The sequence below is a fragment of the Balaenoptera acutorostrata genome, chromosome 1, assembly GCF_949987535.1.
Source record: "Balaenoptera acutorostrata chromosome 1, mBalAcu1.1, whole genome shotgun sequence".
NCBI classification, from domain to species: Eukaryota; Metazoa; Chordata; class Mammalia; order Artiodactyla; family Balaenopteridae; genus Balaenoptera; species Balaenoptera acutorostrata.
In genome coordinates this window covers 140,175,963-140,196,026 of record NC_080064.1, presented here as the reverse complement: position 1 = coordinate 140,196,026, position 20,064 = coordinate 140,175,963, and the positions used below count along the sequence as shown (strand labels likewise).

The 20,064-nt window shown below is 37.6% G+C and overlaps 1 protein-coding gene and 1 non-coding gene across 8 annotated transcripts in view; both read right to left on the bottom strand.

The window, feature by feature from the left end:
• The window catches only part of AXDND1 (axonemal dynein light chain domain containing 1), an 83,169-nt gene that overhangs the window by 49,462 nt on the left and 13,643 nt on the right, over positions 1–20,064 (bottom strand). For all 7 annotated transcript variants that reach the window (XM_057531237.1, XM_057531241.1, XM_007188218.2 and 4 more), the window contains exons 10-12: positions 7,067–7,207; positions 6,268–6,372; positions 2,457–2,577 (exon numbers count right to left, since the gene is read on the bottom strand). In XM_057531237.1, coding sequence (XP_057387220.1) covers positions 2,457–2,577; positions 6,268–6,372; positions 7,067–7,207 — 367 coding nt within the window. The remainder of the gene's footprint in view (positions 1–2,456; positions 2,578–6,267; positions 6,373–7,066; positions 7,208–20,064) is intronic.
• Positions 4,838–4,910, bottom strand: TRNAG-ACC (transfer RNA glycine (anticodon ACC)). The gene has a single exon. It is a non-coding gene; the product is annotated as a tRNA-Gly (tRNA).

Below are 20,064 nucleotides of genomic sequence, written 5' to 3'. Positions count from 1 at the left end.
TTTATAGTTATTATAAAATATTGGCTATATTCTTTGTGCTGTACAATGTATCCTTGTAGCTTATTTATTTTATACATAGTAGTTCATACCTCAATCCCCTACCCTATCTTGCCCCTCCCCCTTTCCCTCTCCCCACTGGTAACTACTAGTTTGTTCTCTGAATCTGTGAGTCTGTTTCTTTTCCAGGTTTGTTTCTTATATTATATATTTACTTTCACAATTGTTTTCTCTGACATGTCAATGTCCCTTTTAAAGTTCTGCATCAGAATGGAACATCTGTGTCATAGATGAGGTCTGACTATTAAAGAGGAAAATGGGATAAAAATTTGAATCTGTTGAGGGTCATAATTTATTGTTAATATTATAATTCTCAGATGTGAAATTAGGCAACCAACCAGCAAACATTTTAGAAAAATAGAACACTGTATTGTGGGACATTACTACTTTCCTAAAGCATCACTATAATTGTCCACAGGCTGCTATATTTCAAGTCAGTTGTCATCTTGGGTACCAAGGTAATAGAACCAAAGTGAGTTATCAAGTGATCGTAATACAGTTACATTATGTAAAAAAATAAGAACCACTTTCCCTAGTTTATTAGTGTATAATTAAAGTTGAAAGTTTTAACATGTTCACAAACAACAGAAGTAGAATTCTGGCTCATACTCATAGGTTCTGGTGGAAAAAGAGCCCTTAATTGGACAATAGCCAGCTATCCAATAGAGAATAAACAAAAGAAAACAATGTAACTTTTCCTTTTCAAGGCCCATAATAAAATAGCTGCATTATTCATCAATTAAATATACATCTTCATTTTTTAAAATTTTGTCTACATGGAAACAACCTAAATGTCCATCAGCAGATGAATGGATAAAGATGTGGTACACACAAACACACAAACACATATACACACAATGGAATATTACTCAGCCATTAAAAAGAACAAAATAATGCCATTTGCAGCAACATAGATGGACCCTAGAGACCATGTGAAGTAAGTCAGACAGAGAAAGACAAATATCATATGATATCTCTTACATGTGGAACCTAAAAAAAAAGTACAAATGAACCTATTTACAAAACAGAAATGGAGTCAAAGATGTAGAAAACAAGCATGGTTACCAAGGGGGAAAGAGGGGTTGGGAAGGATAAATTGGGGGATTGGGATTGACATATACACACTACTATATATAAAACAGGTAATGAATAAGAACCTACTGTATAGCCCAGGGAACTCTACTCAGTACTCTGTAATGACCTACATGGGAACAGAATCTAAAAAAGAGTGGATATATGTATATGTATAACTGATTCACTTTGCTGTACAGCAGATACTAATACAACATTGTAAATCAACTATATGCCAATAAAAAATTAATTAAAAAAATAAAAAATTTTTTAAAAAATTTAAAAAGATATATATATATATACACACACAATGAAATATTACTCAGCCATTAAAAAGAATGAAATAATGCCATTTGCAGCAACATGGATGGACCTAGAGATTATCATACTTAGTGAAGTAAGTCAGAAACAAAGACAAATACCACATGATATCACTTACATGTGGAATCTAAAATATGACACAAATGAACATATCTACAAAACAAAAACGGACTCACAGATATAGAGAACAGACTTGTGGTTGCCAAAGGTAAGGGGGATCGGGGAGGGAATGATTGGGAGTTTGGGATTAGCAGATGCAAGCTATTATATATAGGACAAATAAACAACAAGGTCCTACTGTATAGCACAGGGAACTATATTCAATATCCTCTGATAAACCACAATGGAAAATATGAAAAACAATGTATATATATGTATAACTGAGTCACTTTGCTGTACAGCAGAAATTAAACACAACATTGTAAATCAACTGTACTTCAATAAAACTTTAAAAATAAAATAAAATTTTGGGGACTTCCCTGGTGGTGCAGTGGTCAAGAATCCGCCTGCCAATGGAGGAAACATGGGTTCAAGTCCTGGTCCAGGAAGATCCCACATGCCGCGGAGCAATTAAGCCCATGTGCCACAACTACTGAACCTACGCTCTAAAGCCCGCAGGCCACAACTACTGAAGCCTGTACACCCTAGAGCCCATGCACCGCAACTACTGAAGCCCATGCACTCTAGGGCCCGCATGCTGCAACTACTGAGCCCATGTGCTGCAACTACTGAAGCCCGTGCACCTAGAGCCCATGCTCCGCAACAAGAGAAGCCACCAAAATGAGAAGCCCGCACACTGCAACAAAGAGTAGCCCCCGCTCACTGCAACTAGAGAAAGCCCACATGCAGCAACGAAGACCCAACGCAGCCAAAAAAAAAAAAAAGTAAAAAAGAAATTAAAAATTAAAATAAAAATAAATAAATAAAAATTTTGTCTAGATTATTGAAAACTGTAAAATGAAACTTTATCTAGCCAAAAAATAAGTTACAATTTCAGATGAACCAACCTTTATGGACAATTCATATGTGGCTGAGCTCCAGATATCTCTTTCTGCCATTAACTGTTTAATATCACTCTCCATCCTTCCTCTTTGTAATGTATATAAGTCATGATATTCCTCTACAATTCTAAAAGAAAAATTTAAAAACAGCTATATAAATACATATTTTAAAAAATAACTTTGTTCTAAAGTAGGCAATTTGTTCCTTTAAAACTCATCACAAGGTAATGATGGTATAACTTCTGGATATATTAGTAACACTAATATACAGCGAAATAGAAGAAAAATACTCACATTTCATGAATAAATCTTACAAAGGTCCTAAAGTAAAAAGTTCAATATATTGTTCCCTGCTCTAAACACTTTTCATCATATTCTTCTTTATTCACTAGAATTTTCACACCATAGTACTCCAGTGGTATAACAACACTATATGTAATGAAAAATTCTGAATACAAGTAGTAGTAATATAGCTGTTTTCATTTATTTTTTTCTCACAGAATTTAGGATTCTTTATTAAGAAGATACAAAGGCACAAAGCCCAATAATTGTGAGCTACATTTTAAAATTATATATAATTAGTATAAGATTTAAAGAAATTCTCTACCAATCAACCAAAAGCTTAAGTATAATTAAGTACATTTTTCTTAAATGTTTTTTCTTCTTGTTTACCAGAACATACCTTTTCCTTCTTACACTGAAGCTTCTTTTAGAATTAAGAGCCCTTCTGAGATTAAATACAAACACAGAAGTTGTAAAGTGATTGGTAGCCTTTCACAAACCTTTTGAAACACTTCCTCCTAAGGAATATTAACTTTTCTGTAAGAATAAAAGGCCAGTGACACAAAATTCTTCTAATTTTGTTGAAAGCCATTAACCACCAACATCAGTTCCTAAAGCCTCCTTCTATTTGGAGGCTTCTACGTGTTCAAACTGAGAAAAAATTAATCACTGTAGGTGGCACACAGATGAATATACATATAAAAATTCAACAAGCAATAACCTTAAGAGTTATGCACTTTACTATCTAAAAGACCTCAATTTTAAAAAGGGAATTAATGACCCTTATTTATCTTTTTTAAAAAATATCTTTATTGGAGTATAATTGCTTTACAATGTTGTGTTAGTTTCTGCTGTACAAAAAAGTAAATCAGCTATATGTATACATATATCCCCATAGCCCCTCCCTCTTGAGCCTCCCTCCCACCCTCCCTATCCCACCCCTCTAGGTTGTCACAAAGCATCAAGCTGATCTCCCTGTGCTACGCAGCAGCTCCCAAAAGCCACCCATTTTACATTTGGTAGTGTATATGTGAATGACCCTTATTTATAACAGCCAAAGAAAAAATTCAGAAACAATCTTAATGTCCAACAACAAGGGACTGACCAAATAAAATATATAATGCAGCTCTATGATGAAAATATTCTGTAGCTAATTAAAGATCATGTTCTTAGGACTTCCCTGGTGGTGCAGTGGTTAAGAATCTGCCTGCCAATGCAGGGGACATGGGTTCAAGCCCTGGTCCGGGAAGATCCCACATGCCACAGAGCAACTAAGCCCATGAGCCACAACTACTGAGCCTACACTCTAGAGCCCACGTGCCACAACTACTGAAGCCCACACTCCTAGAGCCGTGCTCTGCAACAAGAAAGGCCACCACAATGAGAAGCCTGCGCACCTCAACGAAGAGTAGCCCCGGCTCACCGCAACTAGAGAAAGCCCATGCATAGCAATGAAGACCCAACGCAGCCAAAATAATTAATTAATTAATTAATTAATTAATTAATTAATAATTTAAAAAATAAAAAATAAAGATCATGTCCTTAATACTCTGGTACATAGGAAAAATTTTTGTGTACAACATAAAACAAGAAAACCCAAATGATAATAGTACATATTCAGTTTATATCATTTTTATAAAAAATATATAGAAAAAAGAAAAATATATTGAAATATTAATAGTAGTTAACTGTAAGAGAATTGTGAATGTTTTTAATTTTCTTATTTATGTTTCTGTATTTTCCAAATTTTCAACAAAATAATTAGTCATTATAAGAAAAAAATATTACCTACAATATCTAATCACACACACACAAAATGAACCATCATACTTCAGAACCATCAATGTTTAAAGAAAATGAAATTTTATTTCTGTCTTTTCTTCCCCTTCTCTCTGATTTTAGAAGATGTTTTGTTCTGATAATCGACATTAGCACAAAAGAGAATTCTAATTTATTTATTTTTTAAAGATTTATTTTTTATTTTTAAATTTTATTTTATTTTTAGCTGCATCGGGTCTCAGTTGCAGCACACAGGATCTTCATTGTCGCGTGTGGGATCTTCGTTGAGGCATGCAGGATCTTTAGTTGCGGCATTCAGGATCTAGTTCCCTGACCGGGGATTGAACTCAGGTCCCCTGCATTGGTAGAGCGGAGTCTTAACCACTGGACCACCAGGGAAGTCCTGAAATTGTGATTTTTTTATTTATTATTTTTTTTTTATTTTTGGCTGTGTGGGGTCTTTGTTTCTGTGCGAGGGCTTTCTCTAGTTGTGGCAAGCGGGGGCCACTCTTCATCGCGGTGCGCGGGCCTCTCACCATCGCGGCCTCTCTTGTTGCAGAGCACAGGCTCCAGACGCGCAGGCTCAGCAGTTGTGGCTCACGGGCCTAGTTGCTCCGTGGCATGTGGGATCTTCCCAGACCAGGGCTCAAACCCGTGTCCCCTGCGTTGGCAGGCAGATTCTCAACCACTGCGCCACCAGGGAAGCCCCTGAAATTGTGATTTTTAAAAATTTATTTTCGCTTGTCTGTGTTTTCTAATTTTCTTATAAGGCACATGTACTGCTTCTATGATAATATAATAATATTTTAAATCAACTAAATAAAATATTAAAATGCAATCAAATATATCTTTTGATACATACCCAAGAGCTTCCTAGTAATCAGAACTCTAACAGAAAACGAAATAGAATATGAAAATGAAATAGAACAGAGGTTAGCAAACTACAGCCTGTGGGTCAAACCTGGCCCACCACTTGTTTTTATATAGCACATGAGCTAATAATTTTACTTTTTTTATTTTTTATATATTTGATATACTTCTTATATTTTTTAATGGTTAAAAAACAATAGGAGAATAATATTCTGTAACACATGGAAATATTATAAATTCAGATTTCAGTGTCAATAAATAAATTTTATTGGAACACAATCATGTTCTGGTATTGTCCTTGGCTGCTTTTGCACTACAGTGGCACACATTACAAAGGAAGAGTTGATTGAGTAGTTGCATCAGAAACCATAGCTCACCATCTGGCCCTTTACAGAAAAAGTCTGCTAACCCCTGAAATAGAATAAAAACATTAGGACCACAGTAGAGTCACTAAAATCTAAAAAAGAACTAGACTCACACTACTAACTAGGAAAATGCAAACAAAAACCAGGTACATTTCATATCTATCAGACTGATAAAAGATATGAGCAAAAGGGAAATCTCATACACTGATTAGAGGATATACTGGTACAACTACTTTGTGGAGTATCTGGTAACATCCAGCAAGACAAGGCTATGCATATCCTATGACCCAGTAATTCCACTTCTAGGTTTACCCCCCTGGAAAATTCTCACACAAGGAAGACACAAGATGTGTATTACAACAGTGTGTGGAAGAGTTAATATATACAATGAACTTTAACATATATTAACTCCTTCAAGCACTGTTGTAATTCAAAAAACTTCAAATGCTTCTAAAAAATTTTATTTTTTGAAATAAGGTGTGAAGCAAGTATGACATAATGGCTAACATTCGGTAACTCACCTGGCATTCTTTTCAGCGTCTAAAAGAGCTTGTGCCAAAGCTCTGTGGGCCTTCTCTGCTTCCTTTGTTAATTTCATATCATGTGCCCGAACCAAACACAGCTCCCTGAAATAAAGCAAGGAAATTTTGTATTCATAGTTGAAGATTTTGAAAATGTTTCTACCTAGGAAATCAGATTTATACTCAGGAATCTTCTCAGTTATCATGTGTACATCTCTTCCTAGTTTTTCTACCTTATAAACCAAATCAAGAAATCTAGTGTTCATTCAGGTGGACTCTTACCAGGTTTGGAAATGGTATCAGACTGGCTAGAAAAGGCAGAAAGAAGATGGGGAGGATTCTTTAGAATGGAGTGAAGGCAGATGCTGGCAGGCAAGGCCTTAAGGCTGCTCTATCCTACCCTCTGACATGCCTATCCTATCCTCTTCATTCTTGCCACTAATCATCTTGCCACAAGGTTGGTTGATCACTAAATGTGATTGCTATTATATATAATGTTTATTCTCTTTGGGATTTGAACCTTAACATCCATAATCACGGCACTGCTCTGTAAACCAAACTAAGATAAGCATCTCTATTTTGGAAGGAAGAACAAGAGTCTTTTCCCTATCAAACATACAACAGAGCCCTAGTTTTGTGTTAACCTGTGTAACCCGTTTCTACAGTTATATTCAGGTCTTTCTGTTCTCTTGCAAAGCACGAAAAGAGAATCAGAGAGTCCTCACCTTTAATCATTCTACTTTCTCTGAGTATTTTTTACTCTCTTTAGAGACAGGGCTTTGATAAGCACAGTTTTTACCTGGTCAGTTCCTCAATAACATTCTTAAAATTGTACAGTTCTTCTAAAATGCGCTGGTCCATCACTCGCTGAGTTACCATGTCTTTGTAGAAGTCAGTCATATGCCAGGCAATTTGGTCAAGCATTTGTACATACCGCTCTCTGTATGAAAAAGAAGGAAAACAAGACATCATGCAGAAGAAAAGGAAAAACGAGCCAGAAAATATGTGAGAGAGAAAGTAATGTTAGGGAAAGAAATAGTGAACAGATACTCACAAAAGATATGTGGGGAGAAAAAGACAGAAAAAGAAAAGGATCTAGGCTGTGAATTCCTGCCATGCTCATGAATGAATGAGCATTCCAAGTGAATGAACTGTGGAGAATTTTAATCAGAGTTATAATTATTTGGAATATAATGTCTGAGATGTAAAACAAAATAAGGACTTTTTAATTTCTTCTTCTAAATTATAAACTCTATCAGGATAAAAACTATGTCTTACATATTTACACATTTACAACATCTAACAGAGTGCCTTGAATATATTAGAATTTTTCTAAATAGTTTTTTTTGTAAATAGTTGAATTCATGAATAAAACCACTTTCTCAAACTGACCAAAATGTAAAAAGACACCAACTGTTTAAAAATAAACAAAGACAAAGAAGTCTTTAAATACTAAGAAGTAATTTCTCTTGCTTCTGAATAAAACCAAACAAAATATTTGGAAATGATCACAGATGATAAATTATAAATACCGTAACTGGGCAGTCTTCATTTATTTTAAAAGTGATCTAGGTATTGTATTCTAAGCCTGAGACCCTAGAATTTTAATATCTTTGAGTTGAAATAATCATTTAGCTTGATCTCTCACCCACTGACAAAAAGAATTATCTAGCCCTTGCTTAAACACTTAAAGTGACAGGGAGTTTATCAGCTCAATGTGCAGCTCATACATTGGGACGTGTCAATTTTTAAAACACCTTCTTTAGGACCTTCCCTCATGGCAATATAGGGACAAAATATTCTGAAGGGCCTTCCCATTACAACACAACTATATCCATGATAAAGCATACTTCTTGAAGCATTACTGGGCTCACAGAAAGAAATAGAAGTCTCTAGGAATGAAAAAACAACAACAAACTAAATACGGTAAGCTAACAATGGAGTGGGAGGTGGTAACCAGTATTCACTAGGAAAACCCAAGGTCAGAGGTGGCCCAGTAAAAATACCAACATTGGGTCCCAGAGACTAAGCCTTGGGCTTTCTTCAAAGTGGGCAACCTGGGAGTAGGACTATTGGATGAAGCCAAGATTCCAGAAAAGAAAAAATACAAATCATCTCTTCAGGAAGCATCCATGATTTATACCCTGAGGATTTCATGATTAAGATTAGCCAAATATTAGTCACACAAGCAAAGACTGGAAAATACTCATGTAAATAAACCATCATGAATGAGACGCAGAAGAAACAACACACAGTAGATTTAGATACCAATGGTCTTCATATATTAGAATTATCAGATTTAGAATACAAAACTATGCATGAAATGTCTGAGAAATAAAAGATGGAATTTAAACATGAATAAGCAACAAAAAACTTATCACATATGATAAGACAGATATGGACACAAACCAACAGAACTCTCAGGGGAAAAACGTAATTATCAAACTATAAAACTCAATAGATGAGTTACAGCAGAATAGACGTAGCTAAAGAGGGTATTAATGTCCTGGAAAAAATACCCAGAATGCAGCACAGAGACAAGGAGGTGGAAATTATGAAATAGAGATAAAGAGACAGAGAGCATAGAATGAGAAGATCTAATATGTCTAATCAGAGTTCCAGGAAGAGAAAACAGAGAGAATAGAGAATTCATCAAAGAGATCATCACTGATACTTCTCCAAAACTTATGAAGGACATTAATTTATACATAGGATCGTGGTACAGATATAGGTACAAGAAATAAAAAAAGAAATTCAGAGGAACCAAATACATTCTCCTTCTTAAAATAACAACGACAACAACAAAAAAAGACACAGTATGTGAAACAATTTTTGAGACACTGGGTATCAAGCAATGAAAGAAAGTGATTACTGAGACACCAGAAATAAATAAGGTAAGCACTATGATTGCTCCAACTTGCTGGCCTGAGAGAGTTTTCAGGCCATGCAATAAGGAGATGGAACCCATGAGGACCCCACTGGACTCCCTAATTTAAGGAGACAGAGCTAAGAGTCTAGAGAGATGAAAGTGGCTAGAGTTCAGAGGACAAGCTACCAGGGAGAAAAGAGCTGCACAGAGAGACCTCTGGAGGTCTACAGAGGGTCCCCCTCAAGTATTCAGCTAAGTAATGATCAGGGCATAAGTGTGAAGAAACTATCTGAGACCAGGGAAAGAACCATCTGAAAGAATCAAAGGTAAGAGTGCCTGGCACTCACACATGGCTCAAAATCATGCCTGTTCCACCTAGCCAAACTGGAAAAATTCATGATTCATGGGGAAGAGGATAAAATACAAAGAAAAGTCTAGTCTCAGTATTCAGGAATAATTAGCCCTAAATTGAGCACTGTTCTGGTCCTGCCTAAAGGTCCCAAAAGGTCAAACTGTTTTCAAGTAACAGTTGTGTCCCAGAATAAAGCTCAAGAATATTTTTAAGAGTACAAAAATACATAGCATCCAATAACGTAAAATTCACAATGTCTGCCATTCAATCAAAATTACCAAGCATGCAAAGAAGTAGGAAAACACAATCATGGGGTGAAAAATCGATCGATCAAAACTGACCCAGAAATGGCATAAATGTTAGAATTAACAGACAAGAACATTAAAAGTTATCATAACTATATTTCATATGTTCAAAAAGTTAAGGAGACATGGATAGTAGTTTTTAAAAGACCCTAATTGAGCTTCTAGAAATGAAAACTACAGCATCTCAGATGAAAATATCACTGGGTGGGATTAAAAGCAGATTAGATACTGCAGAAGAAAAGATTAGTGAACTTGAAGATACAGCAATAGAAGCTATCCAAAATGAACAGAAAAAGAGAAAAAAATAATTTAAAGACTTCACAACATCAGTGACCTGTGGGATAATTTCATTATTAGTGGCCTAAGATATATATAAATAGACTCCCCTGAAGAGGGGGAGGGCAGAAAAAATACTTGAAGAAAAATGAGCCAAAAATTTTCCATATTTCATGAAAAATATAAATTCACAGATCCAAAAAGCTCAATGAATACCAAGCATAAGAAACATGAAGAAAACTACACCAAGACACATCATAGTCAAATTGTTCCAAAGCAATGATATGGTGCCCAGAATTTAATGAATTCCACAAAAAATGGTCAGGAAATTTTTCATCAGATTAAAATTCAAGTGAGAGTAAAGAAACCAGTCTGGTAAGACCACATAACATATTACCTCAACTGTATGATGGTCTAGAAAAGAGAAAAAGGATAGAGACAGTAAAAAGATCGGTGGTTACTGAAGGTTCAGGGTGAGGGGGGATGGGAAGGGAGGAGGGATAAATAGGTGATGCGCAAGGGTTTTTAGGACCGTGAACTATTCTGTATGATACTGTAATGTTGTGATACCGACTGATACCATATTTTGAAATCAACATGGACAAATTAGTGTGCTTTCCATGTGTAGTATATTTCACTAAGAAAACTTGAAAGAACTGGGGATATTTAGCCTAAGTAACAGAATGCATAAGAGGAAAGACAAAATGGCTGTTTTCAAATATTTAAAGAGCTATAAGGTTAAAGAAAGAATGGACGTCTTGGGCTTCCCTGGTGGCGCAGTGGTTGAGAGTCTGCCTGCTAATGCAGGGGACACGGGTTCGAGCCCTGGTCTGGGAGGATCCCACATGCCGCGGAGCAGCTGGGCCCGTGAGCCACGGCTACTGAGCCTGCGCGTCTGGAGCCTGTGCCCCGCGACGGGAGGGGCCGCGATAGAGAAAGGCCCGCGCACCGCGATGAAGAGCGGTCCCCGCACCGCGATGAGGAGTGGCCCCCGCTTGCCGTAACCGGAGAAAGCCCTCGCACGAACCGAAGACCCAACACAGCCAAAAAATAAATAAATAAATAAATAAAGTAGCTATAAAAAAAAAAGTCTTAAAAAAAAAAAAAGAATGGACGTCTTTTGAGGATTTTCAGAGTACAAAATTAGGATTAGCAGGTAGAAGTTATAGGAAGGTAGATTACACTTATATAAAGAAGGTGTTTAAATCTTTTCTTATGTGAAATTTGATACACAAAGTAATATGGGCAATGTAAATGAGGAATCACAATGATGAGATGACTACTGACGAACACTTCGTAATTTTTATTGAGATATAATTTACATGCCATAAAATTCACCCTTTAAAAGTGTATGATAGGGCTTCCCTGGTGGCGCAGTGGTTGGGAATCTGCCTGCCAATGCAGGGGACACGGGTTCGAGCCCTGGTCTGGGAAGATCCCACATGCCGCAGAGCAACTAAGCCTGTGAGCCACAACTACTGAGCCTGCGCATCTGGAGCCTGTGCTCCACAACGAGAGGCCGCGACAGTGAGAGGCCTGCGCACCAAGATGAAGAGTGGCCCCCGCTCGCCGCAACTGGAGAAAGCCCTCACACAGAAACGAAGACCCAACACAGCCAAAAATAAATAAATAAATTTATAAAAAAAAAAGTGTATGATAATGTATTTAGTACATTCACAAAGTTGTGAAACCCTCAACCTATCTAATTCTGGAGTATTTTCATCATCCTCAAACACCTCTTAACGGTACCTGTTAGCAGTCACTCTCCATTCCTCTTTCTCTCATTTCCTGGCAACTACTAATCTACTTTCTGTCTAGATTTGCCTCTTCTGGACATTTCATATAAATTGAGTCATACAATATGTGATCTTTTGTGACTCGCCTCTTTCACTTAGCATAATGTTATCAAGGTTCATCCATGGTAAATCATGTATCAGTACTTCATTCCTTTCTATGGTTGAAAAATATGCATTTGTCAAAACCCATAGAACTGTATAACAAAAGACTAAACCTTAATGTAAACTATGAACTTTAGTCAATAATATTGATATATTGGTTCATTAATTATAACAAATATACTACATTAACACAAGATGTTAATAATGAGAGAAACTGTATACAGAGGAGGGAGGGGTATATGGAAACTGTATTATCTGTTCAGTTCTTCTGTAGATCTAAAACTATTTTTTAAATAAATTTATTTATTTTATTTATTTATTTTTGGCTGCATTGGGTGTTTGTTGCTGCACGCGGGCTTTCTCTAGTTGTGACGAGCGGGGGCTACTCTTGGTTGCGGTGTGTGGGCTCCTCGTTATGGTGGCTTCTCTTGTTGAGGAGCACGGGCTCTAGGCACACAGGCTTCAGTAGTTGTGGCGCATGGGCTTAGTTGCTCCACAGCATGTGGGATCTTCCCGGACCAGGGCTCCAACCCGTGTCCCCTACATTGGCAGGCAGATTCTTAACCACTGCACCACCAGGGAAGTCCTAAAATTTTTTTTTTTTAAACTTTTTATTTTTTAAAAGAAAGTAAGGTGAGCACATTTTAAAAAAAATGAATAGGTAAGTAACAAGCTGGGAGAAAATATTAAGTATAGTCAATCCTTGAACACTGCAGGGGTTGGGGCACCCACTCCTCTGCAGTTGAAAATCTGTGAACAGTCATCCCTTGGTATCTGTGGGGGATTGGTTCCAGGACCCACTGTGGACACCAAAATGCAACGATGCTCAAGTCCCATAGTTAGCCCTCTGTATCTAAGGTTTGAAATCCACAGATTCAACCAACCATGGATCATGTAGTACTGTATTTATTAGAAAAAAAAAAATCCATGCTTAAGTAGGCCCATGCAGTTTAAACTCACGTTGTTCAAGGGTCAGCTGTATGTATATTTTTAAATACATTAAAATATATGTAAATATAAAATAAAATTATATATATAACAAAAAACTAGTTTCTGAGATGTATAAAGAACTCTTAAAGCTCAATAATAAAAAGACAAACAACCTGATTTAAAACTAGGCAAAAGATTTGAACAGACATTTCACAAAAAGAATATACGGTCAATAAGCTCATGAAAAAGTGTTCAACATCAAGAGTTGGCAGGGAGGTTCTTCCCTGATGGTCCAGTGGTAAATAATCTGCCTTGCAATGCAGGGGATGTGGGTTCGATCCCTGGTCAGGGAACTAACATGCCATATGCCACGGGGCAACTAAGCCTGTGTGCTACAACTACTGAGCTTGCATGCCTCAACTAGAGAGCCTGCATGCCACAAATTACAGAGCCCATGCGTTCTGGAACCCACGCACCACAACTACAGAGCCCACCCGGCCTGGACCTGCACACCACAACTAAAGAAGAGAAAAAAAAAAAAACGCATGTCACAACTAGAGAGAAGCCCACACATCACAACAAAGAGCCCACGTGCCGCAACAAAAGATCCACATGCCTCAACAAAAAAGATCCCACGTGCTGCAACTAAGACCTGACACAGCCAAAAATAAATAAATAAATAAATCTTAAAAGAAAAATAAAAGAGTTGGCAGGGAAATGTAGGTTAAAAGCATAATAACATATTATTATACATCCACCATAATGTCCAAAATTAAAAAGAACTACATAACTAAATGTTGGCAAAAATATGGAGCAACCAGAACTCTCACACACTGTTAGCAGGAGTATATAATGGTACAAACACTTTAGGGAAAAGTATGATATGATTATCCCCCTTTTTTTTCATATATATATATTTCTAATAGATCTTTATTGGAGTATAACTGCTTCACAATACTGTGTTAGTTTCTGTTGCACAACAAAGTGAATCAGCCATATGCATACACATGTCCCCATATCCCCCGCCTCTTGAGCCTCCCTCCCATCCTCCCTATCCCACCCCTCTAGGTCATCACAAAGCACTGAGCCGATCTCCCTGTGCTGTGCTGCTGCTTCCCACCAGTCAACTATTTTACATTTGGTAGTGTACATATATCGATGCTACTCTCACTTCATCCCAGCTTCACCCTCCCACCCCATGTCCTCAAGTCCATTCTCTATGTCTACCTCTTTATTCCTACCCTGCAACTAGGTTCATCAGTACTTTTTTTTTTTTAGATTCCATATATATGTGTTAGCGTACAGTATTTGTTTTTCACTTACTGACTTACTTCACTCTGTGCAAGAGACTCTAGGTCCATCCACCTCACAACAAATAACTCAATTTCATTTCTTTTTATGGCTGAGTAATATTCCATTGTATATATGTGCCACATCTATTTTATACATTCATCTGTCGATAGACATTTCAGTTGGTTCCATGTCCTGGCTATTGTAAATAGTGCTGCAATGAACATTGTGGTACATGTCTCTTTTTGAATTATGGTTTTCTCAGGGTATATGCCCAACTAGTGGGATTGCTGGGTCATATGGTAGTTCTATTTTTAGTTTTTGAAGGAACCTCCATACTGTTTTCCATAGTGGTTGTATCAATTCACATTCCTACCAACAGTGCAGGAGGGTTCCCTTTTCACCACACCCTTTCCAGCATTTATTGTTTCTAGATGTTTTGATAATGGTCATTCTGACTGGCACGAGGTGATACCTCATTGTAGTTTTGATTTGCATTTCTCTAATAATTGGTGATGTTGAGCATCTTTTCATGTGCCTCTTGGCCATCTGTATGTCTTCCTTGGTTAAATGTCTATTTAGATCTTCCATCCATTTTTTTAACTGGATTGTTTGTTTTTTTTTTTTGACATTGAGCTCCATGAGCTGTTTGTATATTTTGGAGATTAATCCTTTGTCTGTTGTTTCATTTGCAAATATTTTCTCCCATTCTGAGGGTCATCTTTTTGTTTGGTTATGGTTTCCTTTGCTGTGCAAAAGCTTTTAATTAAGTGCCATTTGTTTATTTTTGTTTTTATTTCCATTACTCTAGGAGGTGGGTCAAAAAAGATCTTGCTGTGGTTTATGTCAAAGAGTGTTTTTCCTATGTCTTCCTCTAAGAGTTTTACACTGTCTGGTCTTACATTTAAGTCTTTAATCCATTTGGAGTTTATTTTTGTGTATGGTGTCAGGTAGTGTTCTAATTTCATTCTTTTACATGTAGCTGTCCAGTTTTCCCAGCACCACTTATTGAAGAGGCTGTCTTTTCTCCATTGTAAGTTCTTGCCTCCTTTGTCGTAAATTAGGTGCCCATATATGTGTGGGTTTATCTCTGGGCATTCTATCCTGTACCATTGATCTATATTTCTGTTTTTGTGCCAGTACCACACTGTCTTGATTACTGTAGCGTTGTGGTACAGTTTGAAATCAGGGAGCTTGATTCCTCCAAATCCGTTTTTCTTTCCCAAGATTGCCTTGGCTATTTGGGGTCTTTTGTGTTTCTATACAAATTGTAAGATATTTTTGTTCTAATTCTGTGAAGAATGCCATTGGTAGTTTGACAGGGACTGCACTGAATCTGTAGATTGCTTTGGGTAGTACAGTCATTTTCACAATATTGATTCTTCCAATCCAAGAACATGGTATATTTCTCCAACTGTTTATGTCATCTTTGATTTCTTTCATCGGAGTTTTATAGTTTTCTGAGTACAAGTGTTTCTCCACCTTAGGCAGGTTTATTCCTAGGTACTTTATTCTTTTCGTTGCAATGGTAAATGGGAGTGTTTCCTTAATTTTTCTTTCTGATTTTTTGTTGTCAGTGTATAGGAAAGCCAGAGATTTCCATGCATTAATTTTGTATCCTGCAACTTTACCAAATTCATAGATTAGTTCTAGTAGTTTCTGGTGGCATCTTTAGGATTTTCTATGTATAGTATCATATCATCGGCAAAGAGTGACAGTTTTACTTCTTCTTTTCCAATTTGTATTCCTTTTATTTCTTTTTCTTCTCTGATTGCTGTGGGTAGGACTTCCAAAACTATGTTGAATAAGAGTGGCAAGAGTGGTCATCCTTGTCTTGTTCCTGATCTTAGTGGACATGCTTTCAGTTTTTCACCATTGAGTATGATGATTGCTGTTGGTTTCTCATATATGGCCTTTATTATGTTGAGGTAGTTTCCCTCTATGCCCACTTTCTGGAGAGTTTTTATCATAAATGGGTGTTGAATTTTGTCAAAAGCTTTTTCTGCATCTATTGAGATGATCATATGGTTTTTATTCCTTAATTTGTTAATGTGGTGTATCACATTGATTGATTTGCATATATTAAAGAATCCTTGCATCCCTGGGATAAATCCTACTTGATCATGGTGTATGATCCTTTTAATATGCTGTTGGATTCTGTTTGCTAGTATTTTGTTCAGGATTTTTGCATCTGTTCATCAGTGATATTGGTCTATAATTTTCTTTTTTTGTGGTATCTTTGTCTGGTTTTGGTATCAGGGTGATTGTGGCTTAGTAGAATGAATTTGGGAGTGTTTCTCCCTCCGCAATTTTTTGGAAGAGTTTGAGAAGGATCGGTGTTAGCTCTTCTCCAAATGTTTGATAGAATTCACCTGTGAAGCCAACTGGTCCTGGATTTTTGTTTGTTGGAATATTTTAAATTACGGTTTCAATTTCATTACTTGTGATAGGTCTGTTTATATTTTCTAATTCTTCCTGGTTCAGTCTTGGAAAATTGTACCTTTCCAAGAATTTGTCCATTTCTTCGTGGTTGTCCATTTTATTGGCATACAGTTGTTTGGAGTAGTCCCTTATAATCCTTTATTTCTGCAGTGTCAGTTGTGATTTCTCTTTTTTCATTTCTAATATTATTGCTTTGCGTCCTCTCCCTTTTTTTCTTGATGAGTCTGGCTAAGGGTTTATCAATTTTGTTTATCTTCTCAAAGAACCAGCTTTTAGTTTTATTGCTCTTTGCTATTGTTTTCTTCGTTTCTATTTCATTTATTTCTGCTCTGATCTTTATGATTCCTTTCCTTCTACTGACTTCGGGTGTTCTTTGTTCTTCTTTCTCTAGTTGTTTTATGGGTAGGGTTAGATTGTTTACTTGAGATTTTTCTTGTTTCTTGAGGTGAGATTGATTCTTCCCTCTTAGAACTGCTTCTGCTGCATCCCATAAGTTTTGGGTCGTCGTGTTTTCGTTGTCATTTGTTTCTATGTATTTTTTAATTTCTTCTTTGATTTCTTCAGTGATCTCTTGGTTACTTAGTAGCGTACTATTTAGCCTCCATGTATTTGTGTTTTTTACAGTTTCTTTCCTGTAATTGATTTCCAATCTCATAGTGCTGTGGTCAGAAAAGATGCTTGATACGATTTCAGTCTTAAATTTTCCAAGGCTTGATTTGTGTCCCAAGATGTGATCTATCCTGGAGAATGTTTCACGTGCACTTGAGAAGAAAGTGTACTCTGCACTTTTGGGTGGAATGTTCTATAAATATCAATTAAATCTATCTGGTCATTTAAAGCTTGTGTTTCCTTATTTATTTTCTGCTTGGATGTTCTGTCCATTGGTGTAAGTGGGGTGTTAAAGTCCCCTACTATTGTGTTACTGTCGATTCCTCCTTTCATGGTTGTTAGCATTTGCCTTATGTATTGAGGTGCTCCTATGTTGGGTGCATAAACATTGATAATTGTTATATCTTCTTCTTGGATTGATCCTTTGATCATTATGTAGTGTCCCTCCTTGTCTCTTATAACAGTCTTTATTTTAAAGTCTATTTTATCTGATACGAGTATTGCTACTGCAGCTTTCTTTTGATTTCCATTTGCATGGAATATCTTTTTCCATCCCTTCACTTTCAGTCTGTATGTGTCCCTAGGTCTGAAGTGGGTCTCTTGTAGACAGCATATATATGGGTCTTGTTTTTGCATCTATTCAGCCAGTCTGTGTCTTTTGGTTGGGGCATTTAATCCATTTACATTCAAGGTTATTATCGATATGTATGTTCCCATTACCATTTTCTTAATTGTTTTGGGTTTGTTTTTGTGGGTCTTTTTCTTCTCTTGTGTTTCCTGCCTAGAGAAGTTTCTTTAGCATTTGTTTTAAAGCTGGTTTGGTGGTGCTGAATTCTCTTAGCTTTTGCTTGTCTGAAAAGCTTTTGACTTCTCCATCAAATCTGAATGAGATCCTTGCTGGGTAGAGTAATCTTGGTTGTAGGTTTTTCCTCTTTCATCACTTTAAGTATATCCTGACACTCCCTTCTGGCCTGCAGAGTTTCCACTGAAAAATTAGCTGATAACCTTATGGGGATTCCTTTGTATGTTATTTTTTGTTTTTCCCTTGCTGCTTTTAATATTTTTTCTTTGAATTTAATTTTTGTTAGTTTGATTAATATGTGTCTTGGTGTCTTTTTCCTAGGGTTTATCCTGTATGGGACTCTCTGTGCTTCCTGGACCTGGGTGACTATTTCCTTTCCCATGTTAGGGAAGTTTTCGACTATAATCTCTTCAAATATTTTCTCAGACACTTTCTTTTTCTCTTCTTCTGGGACCCCTATAATTTGAATGTCAGTGCGCTTAGTGTTGTCCCAGAGGTCTCTCAGATTGTCTTCAATTCTTTTCATTCTTTTTTCTTTATTCTGCTCCTCAGTAGTTATTTCCACCATTTTGTCTTCCAGCTCACTTATCCGTTTTTCTGCCTCAGTTATCCTGTTATTGATTCCTTCTAGTGTATTTTTCATTTCAGTTATTGTGTTGTTCATCTTTGTTTGTTCTTTAGTTCTTCTAGTTCTTTGTTAAACATCTCTTGTATTTTCTCAATCCATGCCTCCATTATATTTCCGAGATTCTGGATCATCTTTACTATCATTACTCTGAATTCTTTTTCAGGTAGATTGCCTATTTCCTCTTCATTTATTTGGTCTTCTAGGTTTTTACCTTGCTCCTTCATCTGTGACATATTTTTTTGCCATCACATTTTTTTTTTTTTTTTTAATGAGTGGGATTGTGTTCCTGTCTTACTGGTTGTTTGGCTTGAGGCTTCCAACATTGGAGTTTGTAGGCTATTGGGTAGAGCTGCGTCTTGGTGCTGAGATGAGGAACTCCATGAGACCTCACTCTGATAAATATTCCCTGGGGTCTGAGGTTCTCTGTTAGTCCAGTGGTTCAGACTTGGAGCTCCCACCGCAGGAGCTTCAGCCCAACTTCTGGCTCATGAACCAAGATCCCGCAAGCCGCATGGGGCAGCAAAACAAACCAAAAACTAACAATAACAAAGTAAAAAATAAAATTAGACCAGGAAACTAACAGGTATGTTAGAAAGAATATAACAATTAAAATATAGGTGAATCAACAACCAGAAGGTACATCAGTACCACAATAGTAAAAAAGGGGAGGAGGGAAAAGGAAAAAAAAAAAGGGGGGGGAAGGCCTTGGCTGTGGAGGGCAGGGCCTAAGCAAGGGCGAGCTTTGGGTGGTGGGCGGGGCCAATGCTCAGGACCCACAGGGCTGGAAAAGGCCCTGGGGGTTGTGGGGGGTGGGGCTTAGGCTCAAAGAACAGAAGGGACCCAGGCATGCCCCCCAGCCCTGGTCTCAGAGGGCAAGGGACCTCACCTGGGAGCCCAGCAGGCTTCCTGGGCTCGAGTGGGTGGGGCAAACGCCCTCCTCTCCTCTCCTGCTCCTCCAGTCTGGGAGGGCCCCTCCTGCCTGCCTCTCCTGATCTCCCTGGCCTCCTTCCTATGCCTCCAGGACCAATGCGGCTGGGGCAGGGAGGGGGGAGGCTTGGAGGGCAGGGGACCTGCCTGGGAGCTCAGCAGGCTCCCCAGGCCTGAGTGGGCGGGGCAATCGCCCTCCGCTTCTCTCCCACTCCTCCCCAAGTGCCCCTCCCGCCTGCCTCTCCTGATCTCCCCTGCCTCAGGGTCACCGATCCTGTCTGGCCTCCACTTCTCCTCCCTCCTCAGTCCCCCCATGTCCTACCGGTTCACTTTGGGGTTCCTCCTGTCTCCTTGAGTGTCAGAGTCCTCCACCAGCAGCAGGCACCCTAGTTGTGGGGAGATGCTAACTCCACATCTTCCCACACCGCCATCTTGACTTCACCCCTTGATAATTTCTTATAAGAATAAA